The sequence below is a fragment of the Agelaius phoeniceus genome, chromosome 13, assembly GCF_051311805.1.
Source record: "Agelaius phoeniceus isolate bAgePho1 chromosome 13, bAgePho1.hap1, whole genome shotgun sequence".
Classification (NCBI taxonomy): Eukaryota; Metazoa; Chordata; class Aves; order Passeriformes; family Icteridae; genus Agelaius; species Agelaius phoeniceus.
This window is the reverse complement of record NC_135277.1, coordinates 7,722,615-7,743,723: the sequence shown is the minus strand read 5'-3', so window position 1 is coordinate 7,743,723 and position 21,109 is coordinate 7,722,615. Positions and strand designations below refer to the sequence as shown.

At 48.8% G+C, this 21,109-nt stretch overlaps 1 protein-coding gene across 1 annotated transcript in view; it reads right to left on the bottom strand.

Moving 5' to 3' along the window:
* The window catches only part of ACAN (aggrecan), a 48,349-nt gene that overhangs the window by 12,192 nt on the left and 15,048 nt on the right, over positions 1 to 21,109 (bottom strand). Inside the window, exons 2-12 of the mRNA XM_077185558.1 lie at positions 14,275 to 14,351; positions 13,372 to 13,743; positions 11,927 to 12,101; positions 11,270 to 11,397; positions 10,024 to 10,317; positions 7,244 to 7,783; positions 6,561 to 6,735; positions 6,024 to 6,151; positions 5,610 to 5,903; positions 4,429 to 4,620; positions 1,127 to 4,312 (exon numbers count right to left, since the gene is read on the bottom strand). Coding sequence (XP_077041673.1) covers positions 1,127 to 4,312; positions 4,429 to 4,620; positions 5,610 to 5,903; positions 6,024 to 6,151; positions 6,561 to 6,735; positions 7,244 to 7,783; positions 10,024 to 10,317; positions 11,270 to 11,397; positions 11,927 to 12,101; positions 13,372 to 13,743; positions 14,275 to 14,344 — 5,554 coding nt within the window. The 5' untranslated portion in view covers positions 14,345 to 14,351. The remainder of the gene's footprint in view (positions 1 to 1,126; positions 4,313 to 4,428; positions 4,621 to 5,609; positions 5,904 to 6,023; positions 6,152 to 6,560; positions 6,736 to 7,243; positions 7,784 to 10,023; positions 10,318 to 11,269; positions 11,398 to 11,926; positions 12,102 to 13,371; positions 13,744 to 14,274; positions 14,352 to 21,109) is intronic.

The following is a 21,109-nucleotide window of genomic DNA, read 5'->3' as shown; positions in this document are numbered from 1 at the left end:
AAAGCCCTGCACTTACAGACCCTTTCTGAGTCCAGAGCTAGCTCCACTGAACGCTGTAAACTGACCCAAAAGAAGCAGTTTAGGAGGTAACATGGGAAGGGGTAGAATTGATGACACTTTTGCCAGAAGGAAGTGAAGAAATCTTTTTGCACATCCACTTTGTAACCTACTTGAGCAATGTGTGGCCCTACAAGAACATGTGTCCCTTTGAGAACTGAGGACACGCAGGACATTCATACAGCAGCACAAGCACTGATGGCTTTGCAATGAAGCTTGTCCCCAGGTGCCAGCTCCTGGTGGCAGCAAAGGGAAACCAAGCTGAGTCCAGGGGTGCTGCAGGACATCCTGTGTTACCAGGACGGAGCATCTCCCTTGGCCAAGAGGCACAATGTTTTGCATTTTGTTTTTTTTTTTTTCCCTCTGCAGTTCACTGATGCTTTCACAGCATGCAAACTCTTCTCAGGAAATGCTCATCAGAATGCCAAGAGAGTGTAGTCACCACAAATGGTTAATCAGGCCTAAATATTCTGTCTGTTTGTACTTCGCAACAAGGGGGCCCAACCAAAGACAGAGCACTAAAACACTAAAAAGGCAGGGTGGAGAGAAGGGCATTTATCACCAAAGCTGACAAAATCTAGTGGTGCTTTGAGCATTATCTCACACCTTTATCCTGTTGTAGCTGCAGAGAGCAGCATAAGACACAGACCAGAGGGAGGCCACATGCTGAGCAGTACCTGGGGCTAGGCAGCAAGTCAGCCCACCATGGAAAGAGAAACAGAACAGGACTGAGACTAGCAGCCCATCTTCTCCAACTTCTCAGCTGCATGCAGGCTGGAAAACTCTGGACATGTAGAAGTGGCACTGAGGGACATGGGTTAGTGGTGCAGTGCTGGGTTAATGGCTGGATTCTATGATCATAAATATATTTTTCAACTTAAAAAATTCTATATTCTGTGATCATGACCTGTGGAAACCCCCATGTTTATGGCTTTCCATCAGAACAATGTTCTGCTCAAGTCTACTTCCGTGTTAATGTTCTCTGCTGTATAAAAACAAAAAAAAAAGTGACAGCTATGCCCCCTCCTTCCCATCCACAAAGCTTTCCCTTCCATATGAGACACATTACCTTCTGTAGTGGGTCCTAATGCGTCAATTGCTTCTTGTGAGACTTGGGGCAGGGCAGCAGTGGCGGTGGCCAGCAGATGGGGATTGTCTGGAGCAACAGCTGTCTCTGTCTCTTGTTCTGACACCACAGGAGGGGAAGGCTCCATTTCAAGCTGAGCCTCTTCAGGGTTCCTGAGTCCCTGTGTTGGTTCAACATCTGGAGTCCTGGTACTAATTACAGTGTCTGGGACAGAGGTTTCCCCTGAAATGCCTGCGATAGAGTGTGTCACAGCTCCAGATGTTGTGTCAGGAATCTCCCTCTCCTCAGGAGTACCAAAGGGCTCCCCGCTGGCCAAAGATGTGGCAGCTGTTTTGATGTTAGCAGCAGGCAATGCAGATGCTTCCCCACTGGTTTCATGGGCTGTGGATGTTTCTATGCTGATCTCAGGGAATGTCTCTCCACGGGCTTCTTGACTTGTGGGTGTTCCTATTCTAATTTCAGGAAATGCAGAAGTTTCCCCACTGACTTCTTGAACTGTGGATGTTTCTATGAAAATGTCAGGATAGGCAGATGTTTCACTCCTGGCTTCTTGACTTGTTGGTGTTTCTATGCTGAACTCAGGGAATGCAGATGTCTCCCCACTGATATCATGGACTGTAGAGGTTTCTATGCTAATCTCAGGAAATGTAGATGTTTCACCTCGGGCTTCTTCACCTGTGGATGTTCCTATTCTAATCTCAGGAAATGCAGGTATTTCACCACTGGTTTCATGGATGGTTGAAGTTTCTATGCTAATTTCAGGAAAGGAGGACATATCCCCACTGATTTCATGGACTGTAGAAGTTTCTATGCTGATTTCAGGAAACACAGAACTTTCCCCACTGGTTTCATGGACCGTTGAAGTTTCTATGCTAATTTCTGGGTAGGCAGATGTTTCACCCCTGGCTTCTTGATTTGTGTATGTTTCTATTCTAATTTCAGGAAATGCAGAACTTTCTCCACTTATTTCATGCACTGTTGAAGTTTCTATGCTGATTTCAGGAAAGGCAGATGTTTCTCCACTGGTTTCGTGGACCGTCGAAGTTTCTATGCTGATTTCAGGATAGCCAGATATTTCACCCCTGGCCTCTTGGCTTGTGAATGTTTCTATTCTAATTTCAGGGAACGCAGATGTTTCCCCACTGATGTCTTGACTGGTGGATGTTTCTATTCTAATTTCAGGAAATGCAGATGTTTCCCCACTGATTTCTGGTATTGTGGACGTTTCTGTGCCACTTCCAGGAAACGCAGAGGTTTCCCCACTTGCTTCTTGACCAGTGGATGCTTCTATGATAATTTCAGGATATCCAGATGTTTCACCCCTGGCTTCCTGACTTGTGGATGTTTCTGTGAAAATTTCAGGAAATGCAGAGGTTTCCCCACTGATTTCTTGAATTGTTGATGTTTCTGTGTTAAATTCGGGAAATGCAGATGCCTCCCCACTGATTTCATGAATCGTGGATGTTTCTGTACCAGTTTCAGGAAATGCAGATGTTTCACCACTGCTTTCATAAGCTGTTGATGTTTCTAGAGCACTTTCTGGCAGTGCAGATGTTTCCCCACTTAGTTCACCAGATCCAGAGCCCTCACCACTTGTCCCCAAACTGTACGGAAATGTGACAGTTTCCCCACCCAGTTCCTGGGATATTGTTGGTCTTGTCACCACTTCTACCAAATCAGAAGTGACTAAAGTGATTCCTGGAAGCCCTGAGGCCTCCCCACTGATATCAGCCACTGTTGAAGACTGTCCACTTAGATCTGTGGCTCCAGAAAAGTCTCCGCTGATGTATGGGATTCCGGATGGCTCTCCACTCAAGTCACCTGAGGGAAAACCACTGATCTCCACGGCTCCAGAGCCTTCTCCAGATAGTCCTCTGTCTCCAGAAGTAAATCCACTGATTTCTATCATCCCAGATGGTCCTTCTCCCACTTCTTGTGCCACTGATGTCTGTGTTACAACTTCCACCAAAGTGGTATCCACAAGAGACACTGTGGGAAAGCCAGAGGTGAGTCCACTTTCCTCTCCAGACAGCAGACCACTGATGACATCAGCTCCAGAGATGTCTCCGCTGCTGTCCGTCACTCCACTCGGGTATCCACTCATCTCCAGCCCTCCAAAAACACTCCCACCAAAGTCTACATGCCCAGATGGCTCACCACTGATGTCTAAACTCCCAGACACCATGCCTGATCCATCTTCATCACCTGAAGGCAATCCACTGGTTTCCAAAATCTCTTTTGCTTCTGCTCCTGTAACTGGTGAGGTTGTTGTCACTTCCTCCAAAGTGGCATCTACGAAGGTAACGCCAGAGGCCTCGCTGCTTCCCTCACTACCAGAGGCAAGGCCACTTAGGTCCACCAGGCCACTGGTCTCATGTGTTCCAGATGTTTCTCCACTGCCATCCAGTCCTGAGGGAAAGCCACTAAGCTCAGACCCTCCCGAGGACAGCCCGCTGAGCTCGGGTACCCCAGAGGGCACCCCGCTGGGCTCAGCTCCTGAGGGCAAGCAGTGGATTCCACCACTGCTGTCCCACTCAGAGGACGGGAACCCTGACAGATCTCCTTCACCGCTGACTCCAATGGAGCCTTTTCCCTCCTCTTGCCGTTCTGTCGCTGCTGTTACAACTTCCACTAATGTGGTATCCACGAGAGACACTGTGGGAAAACCAGAGGCGACTCCACTTTCCTCTCCGGATGACACGCCGCTGACGAGCTCAGTGCCAGAGATTTCTCCACTCACTCCAAAGGGCAGCCCACTGCTTTCCACTTCAGGTGGCATCCCACTGATTTCTGGTATCCTTGAAACAGACACCGATGTCTCCCCCTCTGCAGAAGCCAGGCCACTGATACCAACAACGCCAGAGGACACACCACTCAGGTCTCCTGAGGGCAGCCCACTTTCTCCAGGTGGGAAGCCACTGGCATGCAGGTCTACTGATGGTAATCCGCTCTCTCCAATGCCCGAGTGGTCTCCACTAAGTCCAAAACCTCCAGAAGTTGGTTCTCCGCTTGTATCTGGAACTCCAGGAACCCACCCAGATGCTGAAGATTCTCCACTGACTTGGTGCTCTCCAGATTCAGTCACCTCCCCTGACACTTCGCTGAGGGAAGCGTTGGTACTGGTTTCCTCTGGTACTATGGTAGCTGGAGGAAAAGCAGATGGACTCACTGGAAAAAAAGGAACAAAGAGAAGGAGTTGGGAAAATTATTCATACTTTGTGAGGGTCCCAACCCTCCACCACCAGCCCAGCACGACACAGGCTACAAGGAAGCTCTGAACACACCTGAGAGCAGTGACACATCTGTTGGAAAGACCTCTGTGCCCCAGGCTGTCTGATTCTCAGGCTGAGTGGCAGACTCTGTCTCCATGGTCACCTCCTCCCCTGAGGGCACCCCCTCCACTCCAGGGATCACTTGTGTTGCCAGCACATCTTCAAAGAACGGGGTGACCCCCTCCTCCTCCACAGGAGGCAGAGCTGGAACAAAAAGACATTGAAAGGAGTTTCCAAAAATTCACAATCCAAGATGCTGGTGATGTGCCTCGCTCAAACCGGCACTCCAACATTCCCAGCCTCCCTTTTGAAATCCCTTTCCCCGAGGAGAGAGGTTTCTGTGCCCTGCAGGGGCGGGAGGGTGTTGGAATTATTACCAATATAAGCGGATGGGACGTGCCTGGGCTTGTCTGGCCCTTAATGCTTGACCAAGGGCAGCAACTGTGGTTTCACCTCAGAGACACCTTTGGCTGCTGGATGCTGCAGCTGGGCACTTGGGACAAGTCCAGACATGCAGGAGCTCAGGTTTACCTCTGGTGGAGAAGCTTTAAGGTGAGGTGAATGAAAAGGAGTCGGGTTCTGCTGGAGGGTTTAGATCCATAGCTTTATTCCTGGCCCGCAGGCCTCTGAATGCCATAACAGCCCTAACAGAACTCTCCGAACCACATACTTGTTGTTCCTTTTAACCCCAGCGAGAGGGAGAGGGAAGGGGCAGGGATCCCACCAACCAGGTAAGAGGGGGGAAGTCTCAGGGGACACTGAAGATGTCAAAATGGCTGCCACACACACCCAAGGACAAAAGACTTAGTCCTAACTTTACTGTTAGTTTTTGCTGGGTATATACATGCAAGTATCTGTGCTCCAGTGTAGATGCCCTGGACACCCTAATTAGGTAGATAGGAGCAGGTATCAGGCTCACCATGACTGTAGCCCAAAACACCTTGCAATTGCCACACCCCCACGGGTGCTCAGCAGTAGTTAATATTAAGCTATGAGACTTAAATTTGACACCTGGATGGCCCAATGTCCCCCAGGGCTGAAAGGCATCTTCTGAACTCTGCCAATCACTGACAGACAGCACTCATCAGGGGCAAGGGAGGGAGAGGGAGAGGTGGCTGGCAGACCTGGGGAAAGACTGGGATAAACTGAGGCAAGCAAGCTCTGGCATCACACGGCAGCAGGAGGGTGGGTACCTCTGAAGCAGAAGGCGTGGTGGCGGGACAGCGGGTCGGGGAAGCCTGTCTGGTTGTGGTGCTGGTACACGGTCCTGACGCCCGGGGCATCACCGCCGCAGGCGGGCCGGGGGCTCACGATGGGGTAGCGCAGGCTGCCGTCGGCCAGCCAGCCCGCGTAGCACCGGTCCAGGCCCTGCTTCCAGGCGGCGTGCAGCTGGCCAACAGAGGCCAGAGTGGCGTTCTGGCTCTCGCAGAACCGCTGGGCTTCGGGGAAGGTGAACTGCTCGGGCTGGGTTGCGAAGAACACATCGCCTGAGGGGTGGGAGGGAAAACACGGGTGAGTCCCTGCATCCCGGCAATCTACAGACAGAGGTGGAGGTGTGGGGCAGAGTTTTGCTCCACAGCAGTGCCCAGGGGCAGGGGAGGATGTACCCTTGAGCCTGTCGATGTAGCAGTACACATCGTAGGTCTCTGAGGCTGGGCGCATGCCGTATGACCGCACGCCTGGAGTGTCCTCTTTGTCTCCTATGCAGTTATTTCGGGGATTGACAATGGGATACCTACCAAAAAAAGGAAGAGAAGAGGTAATCCAAGGTCAACCTTATGTGGCCAGGACTGAAGAACCTCAGTGTGCTTGGGAGTGGGACATGAACTCTTCACTGTTTGAGGTGCTCAGAGCCCACAGTGTGACTTGGAGGCCACTTACAGCTGGAGGCAATAAATACAAATTTCCTGCTACTCTTCCTCCACATCAGGAGGGCTTACTGGTGCAAGATGTATACACAGGTTAGGAAATGAGGAAAAGAAGTGGTCAAAAACACGTCTATTGGCCACTGAATGTCACAGCCTGGAGAAAATGTTGGGTCAGCAAAGCTTTTGATGTTGATGAGGAGTAAATGTTGATGAGGACAAGCCAGAGTAAAGCCTCAGTGGCTGACTGGCCATTTTGAAGGGTCAGTGTAACTTTACCTGACTGTCTGGTCCCGCAGCCAGCCAGCATCACACTGGTCGAAGCCAGCCTCGTAGGCAGCCTGGAGCTGCTGGGGGGTGGCAATCACAGCGCTGTTCTCCAGACAGGCCTTCTGGGCTTGCACAAAGGAGAAGGCGTATCTGCTGGTGGCTGCACGGTAGTGAAACACCACGCCTGCAGGAAGAGAAGCTGTGGTGAGACAGCGAGTACAGCACTCCTCTGCGCTGAGATGCGTGACCAGAAATGGTCTTCCAAAAACCAGTGCAAGGACCAGGTCCTCTCAAACCCCTTTTGATGGAAATGCCTCAGTCATGGAGCCCTGTTGCCACTGAGGATGATGTTCTGGGGATCTCTTTAGTTCTCCTCTAAGGTTTTCAGGTCTTCTTGCCTTGACTTTCCCCTTCCCAGGAGTCAGGGGGATATGGGAGAGCAGAGTATGACCACTGCAGCCCAAGCATCACCCAGCTGAGCCCTGGTCAGCACAGGTAGGGTGGCCCACAGCCTTCTCCTCTCCCCTCCTGCCCCACTGTGATGGAGGGTCTCAGCCTGACCCCTAACAGGCCTGTGCACCTCCAGGGACCTGGATGCCCTCTGAGATGGCAGAAACTCAGGCTTTTTTCAGCTGAATGGTTGCCTCTAGAATGAACTGGCCTTCAGGCTTCTCTCAGTCCTGGTGCCTTACCTGTGGGGGAGATGGGCTGCTCGGGAAGGTGGCCGGCACCGGGGGCAGCTGTCACTCGCACAAGCTGATCCTCCTCCGTGAACGCCGAGGCAGACTCCAGTCCTGGGGTGGCAGTCACCCCCAAGACCTCTTCCACCGAGCTCACCTCTGCTGTTTCGGTGGTGCTAGCAGTGCCAAAGGCTAAGGTGGTGACGGCAGTGCCTAAATCTACGGTGGTGGCCTCTTCAGGTACAGTCCACACCGCTGTCACATCCTCCCTGGTCACGTTTTCCTCCTCTGTGGCAGCTGTCTCTGCTGTGAGAGCAGTGGTGAAGAGATCAGGCAGGGCAGTGAAGCTCTCATCCAGCCTGGTGGCCGTGGGGGTGATCTCAATGGGCTCCAGGGTGGCGATGCTGCCTCGGGCCTCCTCCTCCGTGGCATTGCGTGACAGGGGCAGCTCCACCTCGGTCTGGGTGACAGTCTGCACAGTGAAGGCGCTGCCCAGCTCGCTCCCGAGCTCGTCGATGAACTGCCCCGGGACCAGGCTCTCAATGTCGTCCCCTGCATCAGGACACAAAGCAGCAATCAGAGGGAATAATGTCTGTGACAGTGTTCACAGGGGGCCGAGGATGAGGGAAGAGACAAGGATCTGACTCTGTGTTTCAGAAGGTTTGATTTATTGTTTTATTGTATATATTATATTAAAACTATACTAAAAGAATAAAAGAAAGGATTTCATCAGAAGGCTAGCTAAGAATAGAAAAAGAAAGAATGATGTCAAAGGCTTGTGTCTCAGACAGAGTCTGAGCCGGCTGACTGTGATTGGCCATTAATTAGAAACAACCACATGAGCCCAATCACAGATCCACCTGTTGCATTCCACAGCAGCAGATAACCATTGTTTACATTTTGTTCCTGAAGCGTCTCAGCTTCTCAGGAGGAAAGATCCTAAGGAAAGGATTTTTCATAAAAGATGTCTGTGACAAATGTCAGCCTGATGAGGTGAGCTGCACTGGTGCTGCCTCCAAGCAGCAGCTGGGTATCTCTGGTACGGGAGGATTAGGGAAATAGTGACAGTTTGATAAAAGAAATGGTTTTCCTTCCTCCACCGTGGCTCTGTGCAACGCCTCAGCACGGAGGGCATGTGAGGAGGCACTGAGCCACCTCATGCTCCAAATCTGGTCAATCAGCGGGGACATTGCCCGCGCTCCTGCCAGGTCCCCTTCCCGGGAACACCTTGCCCATATCCAAGTCTGCACTGACCCCTAGTGCCTGCCGCAAGGAAATTAAGGTGGGCGGAGGGAAGTCGGGGAGCTTGGATAACCTCCACGGCAGATCTGTCTGAGCCGCAGGAGAAAGACAACTGAGTCCTCACACTTGGTGCATGAAACCTCATCAGGATCACGATCTCCTTCTGCTCTGCCCAGGCGGTGACTTGATCACATGCAGCAGTTTCACAGGCAAACCCTGAGATAACCAGAAGGCTGTGGCTTGGTGGACCAGTCTTTAGCTCGTCCACATAACTGGTTACCTCCACGGGTCTGGGAGATGTATCTGGGCACAACAGATCTGATCATAAGGGTTTCAACAAATATTTTAAACTATTGTTATTTTTTTAACTGTGGCAATCCTACTTGAATGTTAGCCTCTGGTTGCCCTGAATAAACAAAATATCACTGTTTCCCCCTCTTCTTGCTGCAGGGAGAAGTGTGAAGTTAGGAGAAAGGGGGAGCAGCTGGGATGCAATTTTAATCCACAGTTCCCAGAGACTGCATCAGTCTCAGATTTATCCCAGCATGGAAACTCAGTCACGCATCTGTTCCACACCACATCTCATCACTACACACATCTCCAGGGTCAGACCTGTTCTATTTCTCCTTCACTTCCTTCTCCAGCATTCAAAGTCTTCTATGTGAAGCACCTGAGCTCTGCTTCACGTCTCCAGGAGAGCTTTAAAAGCAGGAGGATGTGGGAGGACTGGAGAGACGTGAACTGTGCTCCCCCACCTCCACAGAGCCCCCCATGTGCAGGTCAAGCAGCCTTTCTAGATCTGCTTTCTACCTCAACATGAGCAGAGGACTTAGTCCTTTGCCAAACCTGCTTTCTCCCCTCTCTTTTTTTTTAAAAAAACCTCAACATCAAAGAAGCAAGAGGTTGTCTCTGGCCAGGGAGCTCCTCTGTATTGTAAAAGCAGGGTGCCCCTGACAAAGCGGGGAGAATGACTGCATCTGACTCCATTGATATCAGAAGGCTAATTAATTACTTTATTATACTATATTATTCTATACTATATTACACTATATTACATTACATCTAAACTGAATCTTCACAAGCACCCAACTCAACTCAACTGCCCAGAATCTGGTGGCTGTCTCCTGACCCACAGGAGACAAGTAGAAAAAAGGTCTCAGAATTTTCCACTGCAAGAAAACTGAATAACAACTTCTAGCTTAAACTCTAATGCAATAACTTTTAGTGATTGGAGAATAGTAACATGAATATGGTAATTATAGTAGTTATGATAGGCTATAGATAATAGTTAAGGTATAGATTGGTTCTATTGTATTAGGATGCTTAGCAAAGAAAAGTCTATAATGCATTGTAACCAAAACCAAAGGGTGTCCAGGCCTGCCTGCAGCTGGAGCTGACAGCTGTGGGCACAGCTCTGTCACCCACGACCCTGGACTGCTGTAATGTATTGGATGGAATAAACTGCATTTTGGAGAGCCCCTGAAGTCCCGTACCCCTCATTTCAGCCCTTACGCAGGGTCACTGTGAGCAGCAGGGATTCTGAGACTCACCGCTGTAGCAGATGGCGTCGTAGCGCGAGTCGGGGTGCGGGTAGCCGGTCTGGTTGGCGTGCAGGTACACGGTCCTCACGCCCACCAGGTTGCCCCCGCAGTTGGGGCGTGCCCGGGAGATGGGGTAGCGCACGCTGCGGTCGGCCAGCCAGCCCGCGCTGCACATGTCCATGCCGTCCTTCCAGGCCAGGTACAGCTCCCCCGTGGTGGCCAGCCGCGCTCCCAGACCCCGGCATTTCTCAAAAGCTTCTTGGAAGGTGAACTTCTCCGGGGCGGTGGCGTAGAAGACTTTGCCTGTAATCACATCATCCGTTAGCACAGGAATTACTGTAAATCAAAGGCGACTCAGACGAAGGGGAGAGGGAATGATGCATCTGACTCCATCACCAGAAGGCTAAAGAATTACTTTATTATACTATACTATGTACATTGCATCTAAACTGAATCTGCCATGCACTCACTCTTGCTCACAACTGCTCACACTGCACTCATCTCTGATTCTCTTGTGACTGCCACACACACACACTTCTTGGCCCTGATGGGCCAAGGGAACAAAACATCCTCACTTTGGGTAAACAATCTCCATATTCCATTCTACTTTAGCACAATACAGGTGCAGCAACCAAGATAAGAATTGTGTTTTCCTTCTCTGCTTGTCTCACAGCTTCTCTCTGTTTAGTGGGCATGTGAATACCACAAGGAATTACCTGTTAGATTCTAATCACAATTCCCTTTCTGTCTCCCTCCCACTCATAAGAATTTGGATAAGATGAGGAGTCCTGTGTATTAGAGCTGAAATGCAAGCCCATGTGGGTGACTTTGTTAAGACCGGAAGAAAGTGAGTCTTGCAGACCAAATGCAGAACTGAGCAAAGCACACCACGCCAGCTGGAGCAACAGGGCAAGGGGGAGATAAAGGACAATTGCAGTTCTGTTGTGCTGAATATTTCAATGTCATAAGAAAGAATGATTGGTGCATCTGAATGTCACATACTCAAATGGCTGACCAGGCAGGATGGCGTGGACTCTGGTGGAGGTTAGATGGACTCCACCCTCTGCACTGCATTAGTCATTTGACATTAAAATTGTCCAAGGTCTAATAAAAAGACTAGAGAACATCTGGGCTGGCCAGGGAATATGCTTTTCCAGCTTTAACCTGTCTTTTCTCTATTTACTGTTGTCCAGTCTAGGCATGAGCAGGGCTTTGGCTGCTTCTGCATCTAGTAACAATAAAAGCTGCAAATCACCTTGCATTTGCTCTGCATAGCAGTAAACATCGTAAGTTTCATCTGGCTCACGGACACCGTAGGTCCTCACTCCTGGAAATTCATCCTTGTCGCCATAGCAGCGCTCCCGGGGCCAGTGGATGGGGTACCTGAGGGAGAGATTGTGGATAAGGAGGGGAGGCAGGACCCTGGCAGCCACTGAAGGCTGGGAGGGAGCTGCAGAGCACTGCCCAGTGTGGTGGTTTATGGCTTTTCCCAGGTTATAGGAAAGGGAAAGGATGATCTGCTGTCCTGCCCTCACTCTGATGGTCCTTGGAACCCTGACCAAAGACATCAGGACAAGGTGCCTCCCCAGCGAGGGATGCACAGCTCAGTCTGGTTGAGCCAAATTTGTACATCTTGGCACAGCACTGGTTTTGTTCAGGGAAGATGGAGGATCAGGATGAAGCCATTGTCCACTCAGTTGTCACCACCAGCCCAGGAGGACAGTGGTCACTCTGCTTTCCTACTAAACATTCACCTCTAGCAGAGAATGACTTGCAAACCACCACCCCCCTCTGCACACCAGCAGTTACAACAACTGAGATTTAGCAACCATTTTCAGTTGGTGGCTTCATTACAGGAGTCCTTCCCTAAGAATGCTGCTGTGGCTCTCCCTTCCCCTGCGTGGCTTCTCACCTGACAGTCTGATCAGCCAGCCAGCCAGCATCACACTGCTCGTACCCATCCTCGTAGGCAGCCTGCAGCTGCTCGGGGGTAGCAATGACAGCACTGTTCTGGATACAGGCCTGCTTTGCCTTCTCAAAGTTCAGGGTGTACCTTGTGGAGATCGCTCTGTAGTGGAATACAATGCCTGGAAAAGACAATGGACATCATTCACAATCAACAGCCCCTTGCCTTCCAGGGAAGGAACAAGAAAAAGGCAAAATTAAACCTCATCCTGTAGAGTCCTGAAGTGGAAGCTGTCTCTCTGTCTTATACAGAAAGCAAAAACCACAAAAAAGAGAAGGATTGTACAAAACTTTCATTATTTTATCCACCTATAACTAGGACAGGCTTTACAATATGGCAATGGAAGTTTTTCCAGAACAGCCCAATTCTCCAGATGAGGGCATCCCATCTCCTAAAATGTTTGGAAAAAATTAAAGGTCTGATAAGTGCCCTGTTCCAGCTTTACCCACTTGAGTAATAGCCCAGTGTATCCAGTACCACCTCCTGCCAAGGATGTCGTCTTGCTGCCTCTGTAATTCACCTTCTGCCAAAAGAGACATTTTCTTGCCATATTCTGCCATGAGTCATTTTACTGGTTTGTTTAGTCTGGTTCTAGCCTGCTAAAATAAATGCTTGGCCTGTGGCTCCTCTACTCATCACCTTATCTGTGATCTGAGAGAAATGGCTTATTCCTACAAGGAAAACACTTCATTCTCTGCCTGTGTGCCTGTCCTGGGTTGACTATATGATGCTTTTATCCCCAGTCATCTTGTTCTGTTTATGCTGAGTAATAAGTTTTGCACCTTTAAGAGTTGTTCCAGAGAGTGAAGGGAGAGAAGAAGCGTGCAGTTTGTTCTCAGACAATGCACTCACTCCTCCACATTCCTGCTCCTGGACCGTGCTGTCTGTGGATGGACAGACAGCAGGACAGAGCTCTCCTTTGCTTTTAGTTAGTTTAGCTAGCTGAGGCAAAAAAGTTCCCTGGACTATGGTTTTTTTCCTTTTCTTTGGCCCTGTTTAAACCTGCTCTGGATGAACACCAGAAGAGCACCCACAGCTCCCACCTGTGGCCCAACAGGCCAGGCCTGGGCTGTGGCATTTCCAGCACTGGAGGGACGGATAAGAGACTGAGTGAGCTGAGCTACAGCCCACCAAAGGGACTTTCTGAGTTTGTCATCTCTTTTGGAGTAGCAAGGGGTTTTATTGTTTAATAAACAGCTTTTTTCCCCTTTTCTCCAAGGAGGTATTTTCTCCCAGACCGGTGGGGGAGAGGAGCCAATTGAATCTGCTTTCCTATAAATGCCCCTTTGGGTGTTCTCTCCCAAATTTGCCCTGAACCAGGAGAGTGGCTCTTCCTCCCTTCAGGCCAAGCAGCAAGACACAGAGAGAAAAGAGCAAGGTCAGCATCCCACCTTTCACCAGGACCTCTATTGTGTCTTGTCTGTCCTCAATGCCGTACATCACTTCGCAGCGGTAGATCCCGGTGTGGTTCGACCTCAGCGCCTTGATCTCCAGCGTGGCGTCCGTGGGGATGGCGGGGTAGTTGGGCAAGGAGATCACCTCCCTGTACTCGCTGTTGAGCCGGATCTTGCCACCCGTGGCCACCAGCAAGACCACCTCAGTGCCGTTGGACAGCTTGCTCCACTTGATGCGTGGGGTCAGCATGACACTGGTGTCCTGCTCCTCCGGGATGTTGAAGTAACAGGGGATGTTCAGGGAGCTTCCCAGGATAACACGCAGGGGAGACTGCTCAGGTATCTTGACTTCCAGGCCATCACTACTGTCTGCCAGTTCCCAAACAGAGCAATGGTTACATCAATGACACATGTAATACAAAATGTCCCATGTTTCCATATGATCCGGTGCCTGTATCTGCTGTGCAAACCTTTACCCACATATTCAGACATGATCTTTTTGTCTAGTCTAGAAAGGGAAGTTGTGGCGATGACCACTGCACCATGGCTGCTTCTGAGATTTGGGCCAGTGCTGGATTTGGGAATGAAGGGAACAAAGGGCTCTGCTGCAGCCTAGCTGCTGCCCACACTATGAGTTCACATCTGGTAATATTTTAAAAGGGAAATGCTGAAATTCTCTTCATTTCCCCACAAATCTTCAGCTATCTCCCTGGCTTCCCAAGCACCAGAGCAGTGAGAGGCTGTGGCACAGCAGCCATCTGAACAGAGGAACCTTGTGTGTGCACAGCACAGATCTTGGGCACATTTATTCATTTATTTCTGGGGGCTGCCAGTCCTTGGGGATGGGACCAGAGTGCAACACATGGCTCAGTCCTGCTTTGCCATGCTCTGGACACGTACCTGAGAGCTCCACAGAGTCGGCTGCGGTGATGACTTGCAAACACACAAACACTAATAGCAAAGTGGTCATAATTTACCTGCAAGAAACAACACAGGGAGAAAGGATTTGTGTATGTTCACAGGAGCTGAGTGCTGTGGATGCTGCTGCAAGGCAGTGAATGCTTTCAGCTGCCCCTAAAGCCTCCTACACTCCTCACACCAGCAGGGAAAGCCTTGGGGAAGGATTCTGCCACAAAGTGCTGCTTGCTTTGGGACATCAGTCCATGGGACAAATAAATAAGATGCTCTGCTATGTACAACAATCTGAAGTGTTATTATACACCACTTAATATACTGCTTTCCCACCCCCTCTCTTGTGATTCAGTCTTACCTATGGAGCAGAAGACAATTTTACAACAGGTCTTCACACACCATGTTATGTATTTACTTATGAGGGACCATCACATCCACTAAGCTTTTGTCTCAGAACAGGAGCTTTTCCTCACTGGGCATCCCAAATCAAGCCAGCACTGGCTTTCAGGCCAGATGGTTGGAAGAATTTTCTATTCCTTAAAACACTCTGAAGGGAAAATTGCCCTCTGCATGGGGGAAAAGTGAAATGTTACAACTCTTTTTGCACAGAGAGCCAGCATATCCTCAAGTGCAAATTGATCCAGAACTAATACAAGAAATCCACAGGATACAGCTCTGGGCATCTTAAATCTGCCCTAAAAATATCTTTTTGGGATCCCTCAATTAGGCAGAGCAACCTGCTTCTTCTGAAGGCTTCAGGAAAAGCAAGGATCATCCTGCTGACATTGAGTGACAGAAGCAATATAGGAGACCAGCTAATTTAATCCTAACTGGATTACCATGCACTATAATATCATGCTGTGTTAAATCACCACAAAGACTGAAGCTGGTTTCAATATTTCAAATAAAAAACAGGTCCTCTGGCAACCCAGCACAGTTTGGCATTACTTTTCAGGCCTGACTCAGAAGGAAGGACCACACCTACTGAATCACTGGTGTTTCCTTTGAGGCATGGGTATTGGCTGTTTCACTCCTGTGATCTAGAAAGATTCCAGATGACTTCAGCTGACAGGTAACATTCTAGGTATATGCCTATTGGACTTGTAGAAAACTCCATTACATGTCCTCACTGGCACAAGAAAAGGTCAGAAGTAAACCCCATCCTGTACAGTTCAGCATTAACCTTTTGCCCATGAAAAAGCTGACCTCCCTGCACTCATTCATTTCAATCTGACACACCACAAACCCTTATCTTTAGTGAACAGAGACAGCTCTGCTGGCAGAAAATAGGAGAGAACAGGGATGGAACACATTGGCAGAGGAGAGTGGGCACTTTGGTTTGCAGGTGTAGGGCTGGACAAGATCAAATGGAGATGTTTTCTGCTGTGCATGGGAATAAAATTCCAGGTAAGAGCTAACCTCAGGGAGAACTCTGGGAGCTGTACATGTGTTTGGGTGTCTCTCTGGTGAGGGCTGATGTCTGCACAAACAATGTATTACAAGCCTCTTCTGCAGATGACAGCTGACTTCACCATTTCCCTGCAGGGATGGGCAGTGCAGAGGAGGTCAGAGAGTCTGGCAGCCAGCCCTGGGGCAGTGGGCTGTGCCCACAGGGTGGGCTCTGGGGGCAATGAAGGGCCTGCTGCTCCTCAGCAAAGCAAGGGCAATTGGAAACACCATCTGCTACTGACAAACAGCCTGGAATCAGCTTGGCCAAGCAGCACCCAGGAGTCCTTAAAGAGCTGGCTGAGTGAGCTGCTGGCCCACTGATGCTCGTTCATAATCTCTGCTGGGGCAGGCCCCAAGCACTGAAGCTCTGAGTCCACAGCCAGCCAAGATACACAATGATGAGCCTCACAAATACGTGCTAGTTTGATTGACATAAATTCCAGGCAAAATAATGGAAAATCTGATACAGAGTTCAGTTCATTAAGCACTGAAGAATAGATGTAATAGTAATCTTAGTTAAGGCACTTGTGTATAAAACAGGTGCTTCCAGCCTTTTATTATTTGGCATGATTCTAAGCTTGTTTGATAAAGCTGCCTGCATGGCTGCAACACAATGTAATTAGATTTTGATAAGGTTTGAATTTTTCAGAGTTCTATGGTATGAAGATGTGTAATGCCAGTAGTACATCCATTAAAATGGCTTAGCAGAAGCCAGGCTGGTGGGTCCCTAATGGGATCCATCTGAGGGGCCTTGAGGGAAATATTTCTAATGGGCATCTACAGGGGTTGGTATTAGAGCCAATGGGTTTCCACATAGACTGTATTTTAATAGAATCAAATATAAAATTGTGCAAGAAATGCATTCCTGACAATGGGATATTGAGTACTAGAAAGAAGTCACTCAGGAGAGCTACTGCTATTATCCAACAGTAAACCAATCAGAAATTCCTCTCTGTGCATTAGAGGTGAACAATGGGAATACTTTGCACACCCCTGGGCTGTCATGAAGATATCAGGAAAAAGTGGTGAAAAAATATCTACTAGTAAGGATCTGAGGGCAGGAGAGAGTGCTATATGGGAGAAGACTAGAAAATAGGAAGTTTGAATCTAATTATTGTAACAAATAAAAAAAGAAAAACTGAGAAGTTGACAACTGTGCACAAGTAATTTCAAACAGAGACTGCTGGTGCTAAAAGGCTCTTTAATCTAGCAGAAATTCATGACCAGAACTAATAGCTTGTAGACATATGTTGAGTAAAATCAAATGGGAAACAAAGCCCACATTCTGCACAGTGGCTGATGGATCACTGAAACTGGTACCAAAGGAAGTGATGGAGTTTCTGTCAGGGTGGATCCTGCAGGGCAGAAGGGATTTGGGTAGAGGACACCCTCCTAATCACTAGTAAAATACCGTTTGAGCATTAAATAAAAGCTCTTACTGCTCCAGACTGCCTAGATGAGGTACCTTTCACTGACTTTCATTTTGCCAGAATCAAAGCAAGCTGAATAGCTCTGAGTGCCATGAGATAAACTCAGCCAAGAAAGGGAGGCAGCTTTAGGCCTGGGTTGCCTACTAAAGAATAGAAATATCCTAAAGCAAGGAGACAGAGATGTTTAAATTTAGTAGGAATTGCCTGCTGAAAAGACTGATAGGGTCTGTGGCTACAGGAAACAGGTATTGTTCTGAGTTGATATTTCTGTGTACACTGGCAGTGGATAGGAGGAGGGCAGGTTCATCTGCCCATCAGGTAGGCATCACACAACAGAATGCCCTAACCAGAAGAAATTTCCTTTGTCCCAAAAGCTAAGACAAGCTCACGTACTCTTAGTCTTCAAGATTTATGCTGATCTTCCATAAGGTAAAACAGCCCCATATGACAACAGCTGGGACCAGTGGTATCTTTCCAGTTTGGTTTAGCTATGGAGGAAAAATCCCAACCTCCTCCTATCCCACAGAAGCCCAGAGGAAATGGATTTTCCTTGTGAGCAGTGGTTAACAAATCAGAATAACAATGTTTTGGGTGTATTCCGCGAAAGTGTTGAGTCCCTGCCAGCAAGAAACCCAACCTACTCCTCAGGGTGCTGTTTGCAATGTTGATCTTCATTTTTCACTCCCCTGCAGCATGCCAAGGAGATCCAGCCCTGAGTCTGCAGGCAGCTCTGGATGGGATTCAGCGCTCTGGGAATGCCTTTGATCACTGTCCTGCTGTTACAGCAGTGGTTCCATGCTGCAATGCCTCTGCTCCCTGGGGTCTCCAGGGGGATGTCCAGGCACAGGCTAAAGGGTAAACAGCTTCTTGAAGAAGCAGCTCTGGAAGCAAGTGAGTGAAGAGGGAGGTCTGTGTGAGCAGATGTGGATAGCATGGGTGGTGGAGACCTGCTCTGCCTTGACAAGGGAACTGGGGAGGTTGTTCCTGTCATTCTAAAACAACATCTGAACAGACTGACTGTTGGGGCAGAGCAGGGTGAGCACCTCACGTGTGGATGCTGTCTCTCACTGAGGTGTAGGTTCAGGCTGAGTGGGCTGTGCCCAGGGCACAGGAAAGTGCAGCACAGAAAGGGCACAGAAAGTGTGGGAGTGTCAGTGTGTGCTCACTCAGATGGGATCTGGCACAGAGGAACAGTGCTCAAGGTTAAGTAAAGGCTTGGTGTCACTGTCATATTTTCTGAAAAATCCCTTCGCCAGGACTTCTTCTCCTGGGAAGATGAGAAGCCTCAGAGAAAAAACAATATTATCTCATTTGCTTCTCCCTGTTTTGCTGCTTTGGAATGTGGCTGGAGATTGTTTACCAACAGGTGCATGTTTGATTGGTTTTTTTGAATTGTTTTTACTTAAGGACCAATCACCATCAGCTGTGTCGGACTCTGAGGAGTCAGTCACAGGTTTTTCATTATCATTCTTGTTAGGCCTTCTGATGTATCCTTTCTCTATTCTTTAGTATAGTTTTAGTATGGCACTCTTTATTATCATATAAATACATAAAATAATAAATTAGCCTTCTAAGAACACGGAGTCAGATTCACTCATCTCTCACCTTGTCCTGGGGACCCCTGCAAATGCCACAGCTCGGTACAGTCTGGAGCAGGCTCAGCAGTGGCAGGAACATCCCTTGCTCAGGATCTTACTGGTTGGCCCCAGCTGCAGCTGAATGGCTAAGGAGAAAAGCCTTGGAAACATGCTGGGAATACAGGCAATGCCCCTGCCATGTGTGTCATAAATAACACAGGCCTCTGGACATGTCCACCTTTGATTATTTCTTTGAAAATCATTGAGGTATTCTGGCTACTAGAATAAGGTGAGCTCCTACACCCACAGGAACTGCCAGGTCACTGCTGGCAAACTCCAATTCAGTGGTGGGGTCCTTCTCTCCTGGCAGAGGTCACCCTGAAGAGAAGCTGTTCTGCACACACTTTGGTGGAGCTGAAAAGAGAAGTTTGTCCAGGCTCTAGTGGGGAGCCCTGTGAGGGGTAATTCCTGCAGCACAGGGCCTTCCAGACAGGCAGCAATGATCACACCATGCTTCCTTCCTGCCAGGTCCATGCCACAAAAACACCTCCCATCCCTGCAGACTGCTCTCCTGCAAAACTCCATTTGCACTTTCTGAGGGAGCAGCTGGAGCAGGCAGGTTTGTGTGAGAAGAGAGGAGGAGGCAGGAGGAGTTACACAAGGTCAGGGCTGTGCCTCTGTCCCTGTGTGGGGTACGGAGCAGTCTGGAGCAACAAGAATCCAACCAAACTGCCACAAAAATTCCAGCCAACCTGCCATCTCCAACCAGTGCCCAAGACAGAAACAAGGCCCTCTCCAATGCACCCTGGGCCTGGAGGGATTCAGAAAAAACTCTTGCCTTTCTGAGAAGGACAGGGTTGGGAATTGCTGCTCTGCTCAGGAGCTCCCCATCCCAGAGTACAACTGCCCCTTTCACTGAAGTTTATTGCCACTCTATTTTAGTCCTAAGACTGTGCTCCTGTGTCAGGTTGTGTGCAGTGTCCTAAATTGGCTGCATATAAATATGTTTATTTGAGAATCCAAGTGTGTGTGGAGGGAAGTGTGTGCCTGTGTGCAGACAGGTTTAATCCCTCGCTCTTCCAACCACATCCCCACCTTTCCAAAGGCCTGAAGAATGTAGAGGGAGCAAGAAAAGGAAAAGTCTTCTACTACAGTGGAAGTTCAACAAAGTACCTACACAGTCAGACTGTACAGTGGAAAATAGCCAGATGGCCCATTTGCAGCACAGTCAAAGATGTTTGCTTGCTGGAAAGCATTTTCTGTTCTAGTCTATTTTAATTGAGTCCCATCTGCAGTTTTTCCTGTGGCCTTTGCTTGCTCCAGACCATGTTAATCACCCTTGTTGCAATTGTTTTCCTTTTTTTTTTTTTTGGGCAGAGGTGTCATTTTAAGCTTCCTCCTTTCTCAGTTTTGGAAAGCCTTTAGTACACTTCCATTTTGCCTCTGGCAGCTGACAAAATGTCACTCATTACCTAGAAGATATGCCTGGACATTAAGGCAGGTCCAAAGACAATATTTCCTCTAAAATTATGGATATAAAGAGGCTCCTGAGCAAGAATTAAGTTCAGCTCTGTTTATTTAGCCTTGGATTCTCTCTCTTCAACTGGTTTTCCATCCCCAGTTTATTCCCCATCAGGGATGGACCTTAGTTTCTCTAGGATATGTGGTCACCTTCATCCAGCTTTATCTCAACATTATTATTTTCAGGCATCAGCACTTAAGACCAGGGGTTTGATGAGGCCTGAGGAGACCCCATCACCCAGCAGGGGCATCAGGGGAGCACACCCTATGCCCTTGCAGGTTTTGGAATCAAACAGTGGTTTCTCCTCTCCTCTGTGAGCCTACAGACTGCTCCTCTGTGATCTCTACAAGCAAACACTTTATTGTTCCTCTGTGTGTTCTCAGCCTCTGTGCTGGAACCAGGGTTTTTCAGTTAAAAACCTCAGCCAGGTCCAGGAAATGGGAGGGAAGGAAGGGGAGGTGGGTGAAGTGAGTGAGGCGGGCAAAATCAGTTTTATTTCTTCTTCTCCTTCTTTTCTTTTTAAATAAGGCAAAATTTTGGAACAGAAATATGGCAATAAATGCACTCCTGTGATTTTTCATGTTTTTTCAGCTGTAAAGAAAATAAGAGAAATATTCCATTCTGTCTGGCTTCCTAGCCATTCTGCAAGGTCTTTATGTGCAGAGCAGCTTGGATGCTGCTCCTGCCTGCTCAGTTTCTGAAACTATCCCTGCAACAACAAAGTTTTTTTTTTTTCCCCAATCAAAAAGACACATGGCAGCAACTGCTCAGACATTTTGTCATGGAGGCATGTGGTCCTTACAGCCCTGCAGCATTGGCTGCCTGGAGTGCACCAGGGGATGGCA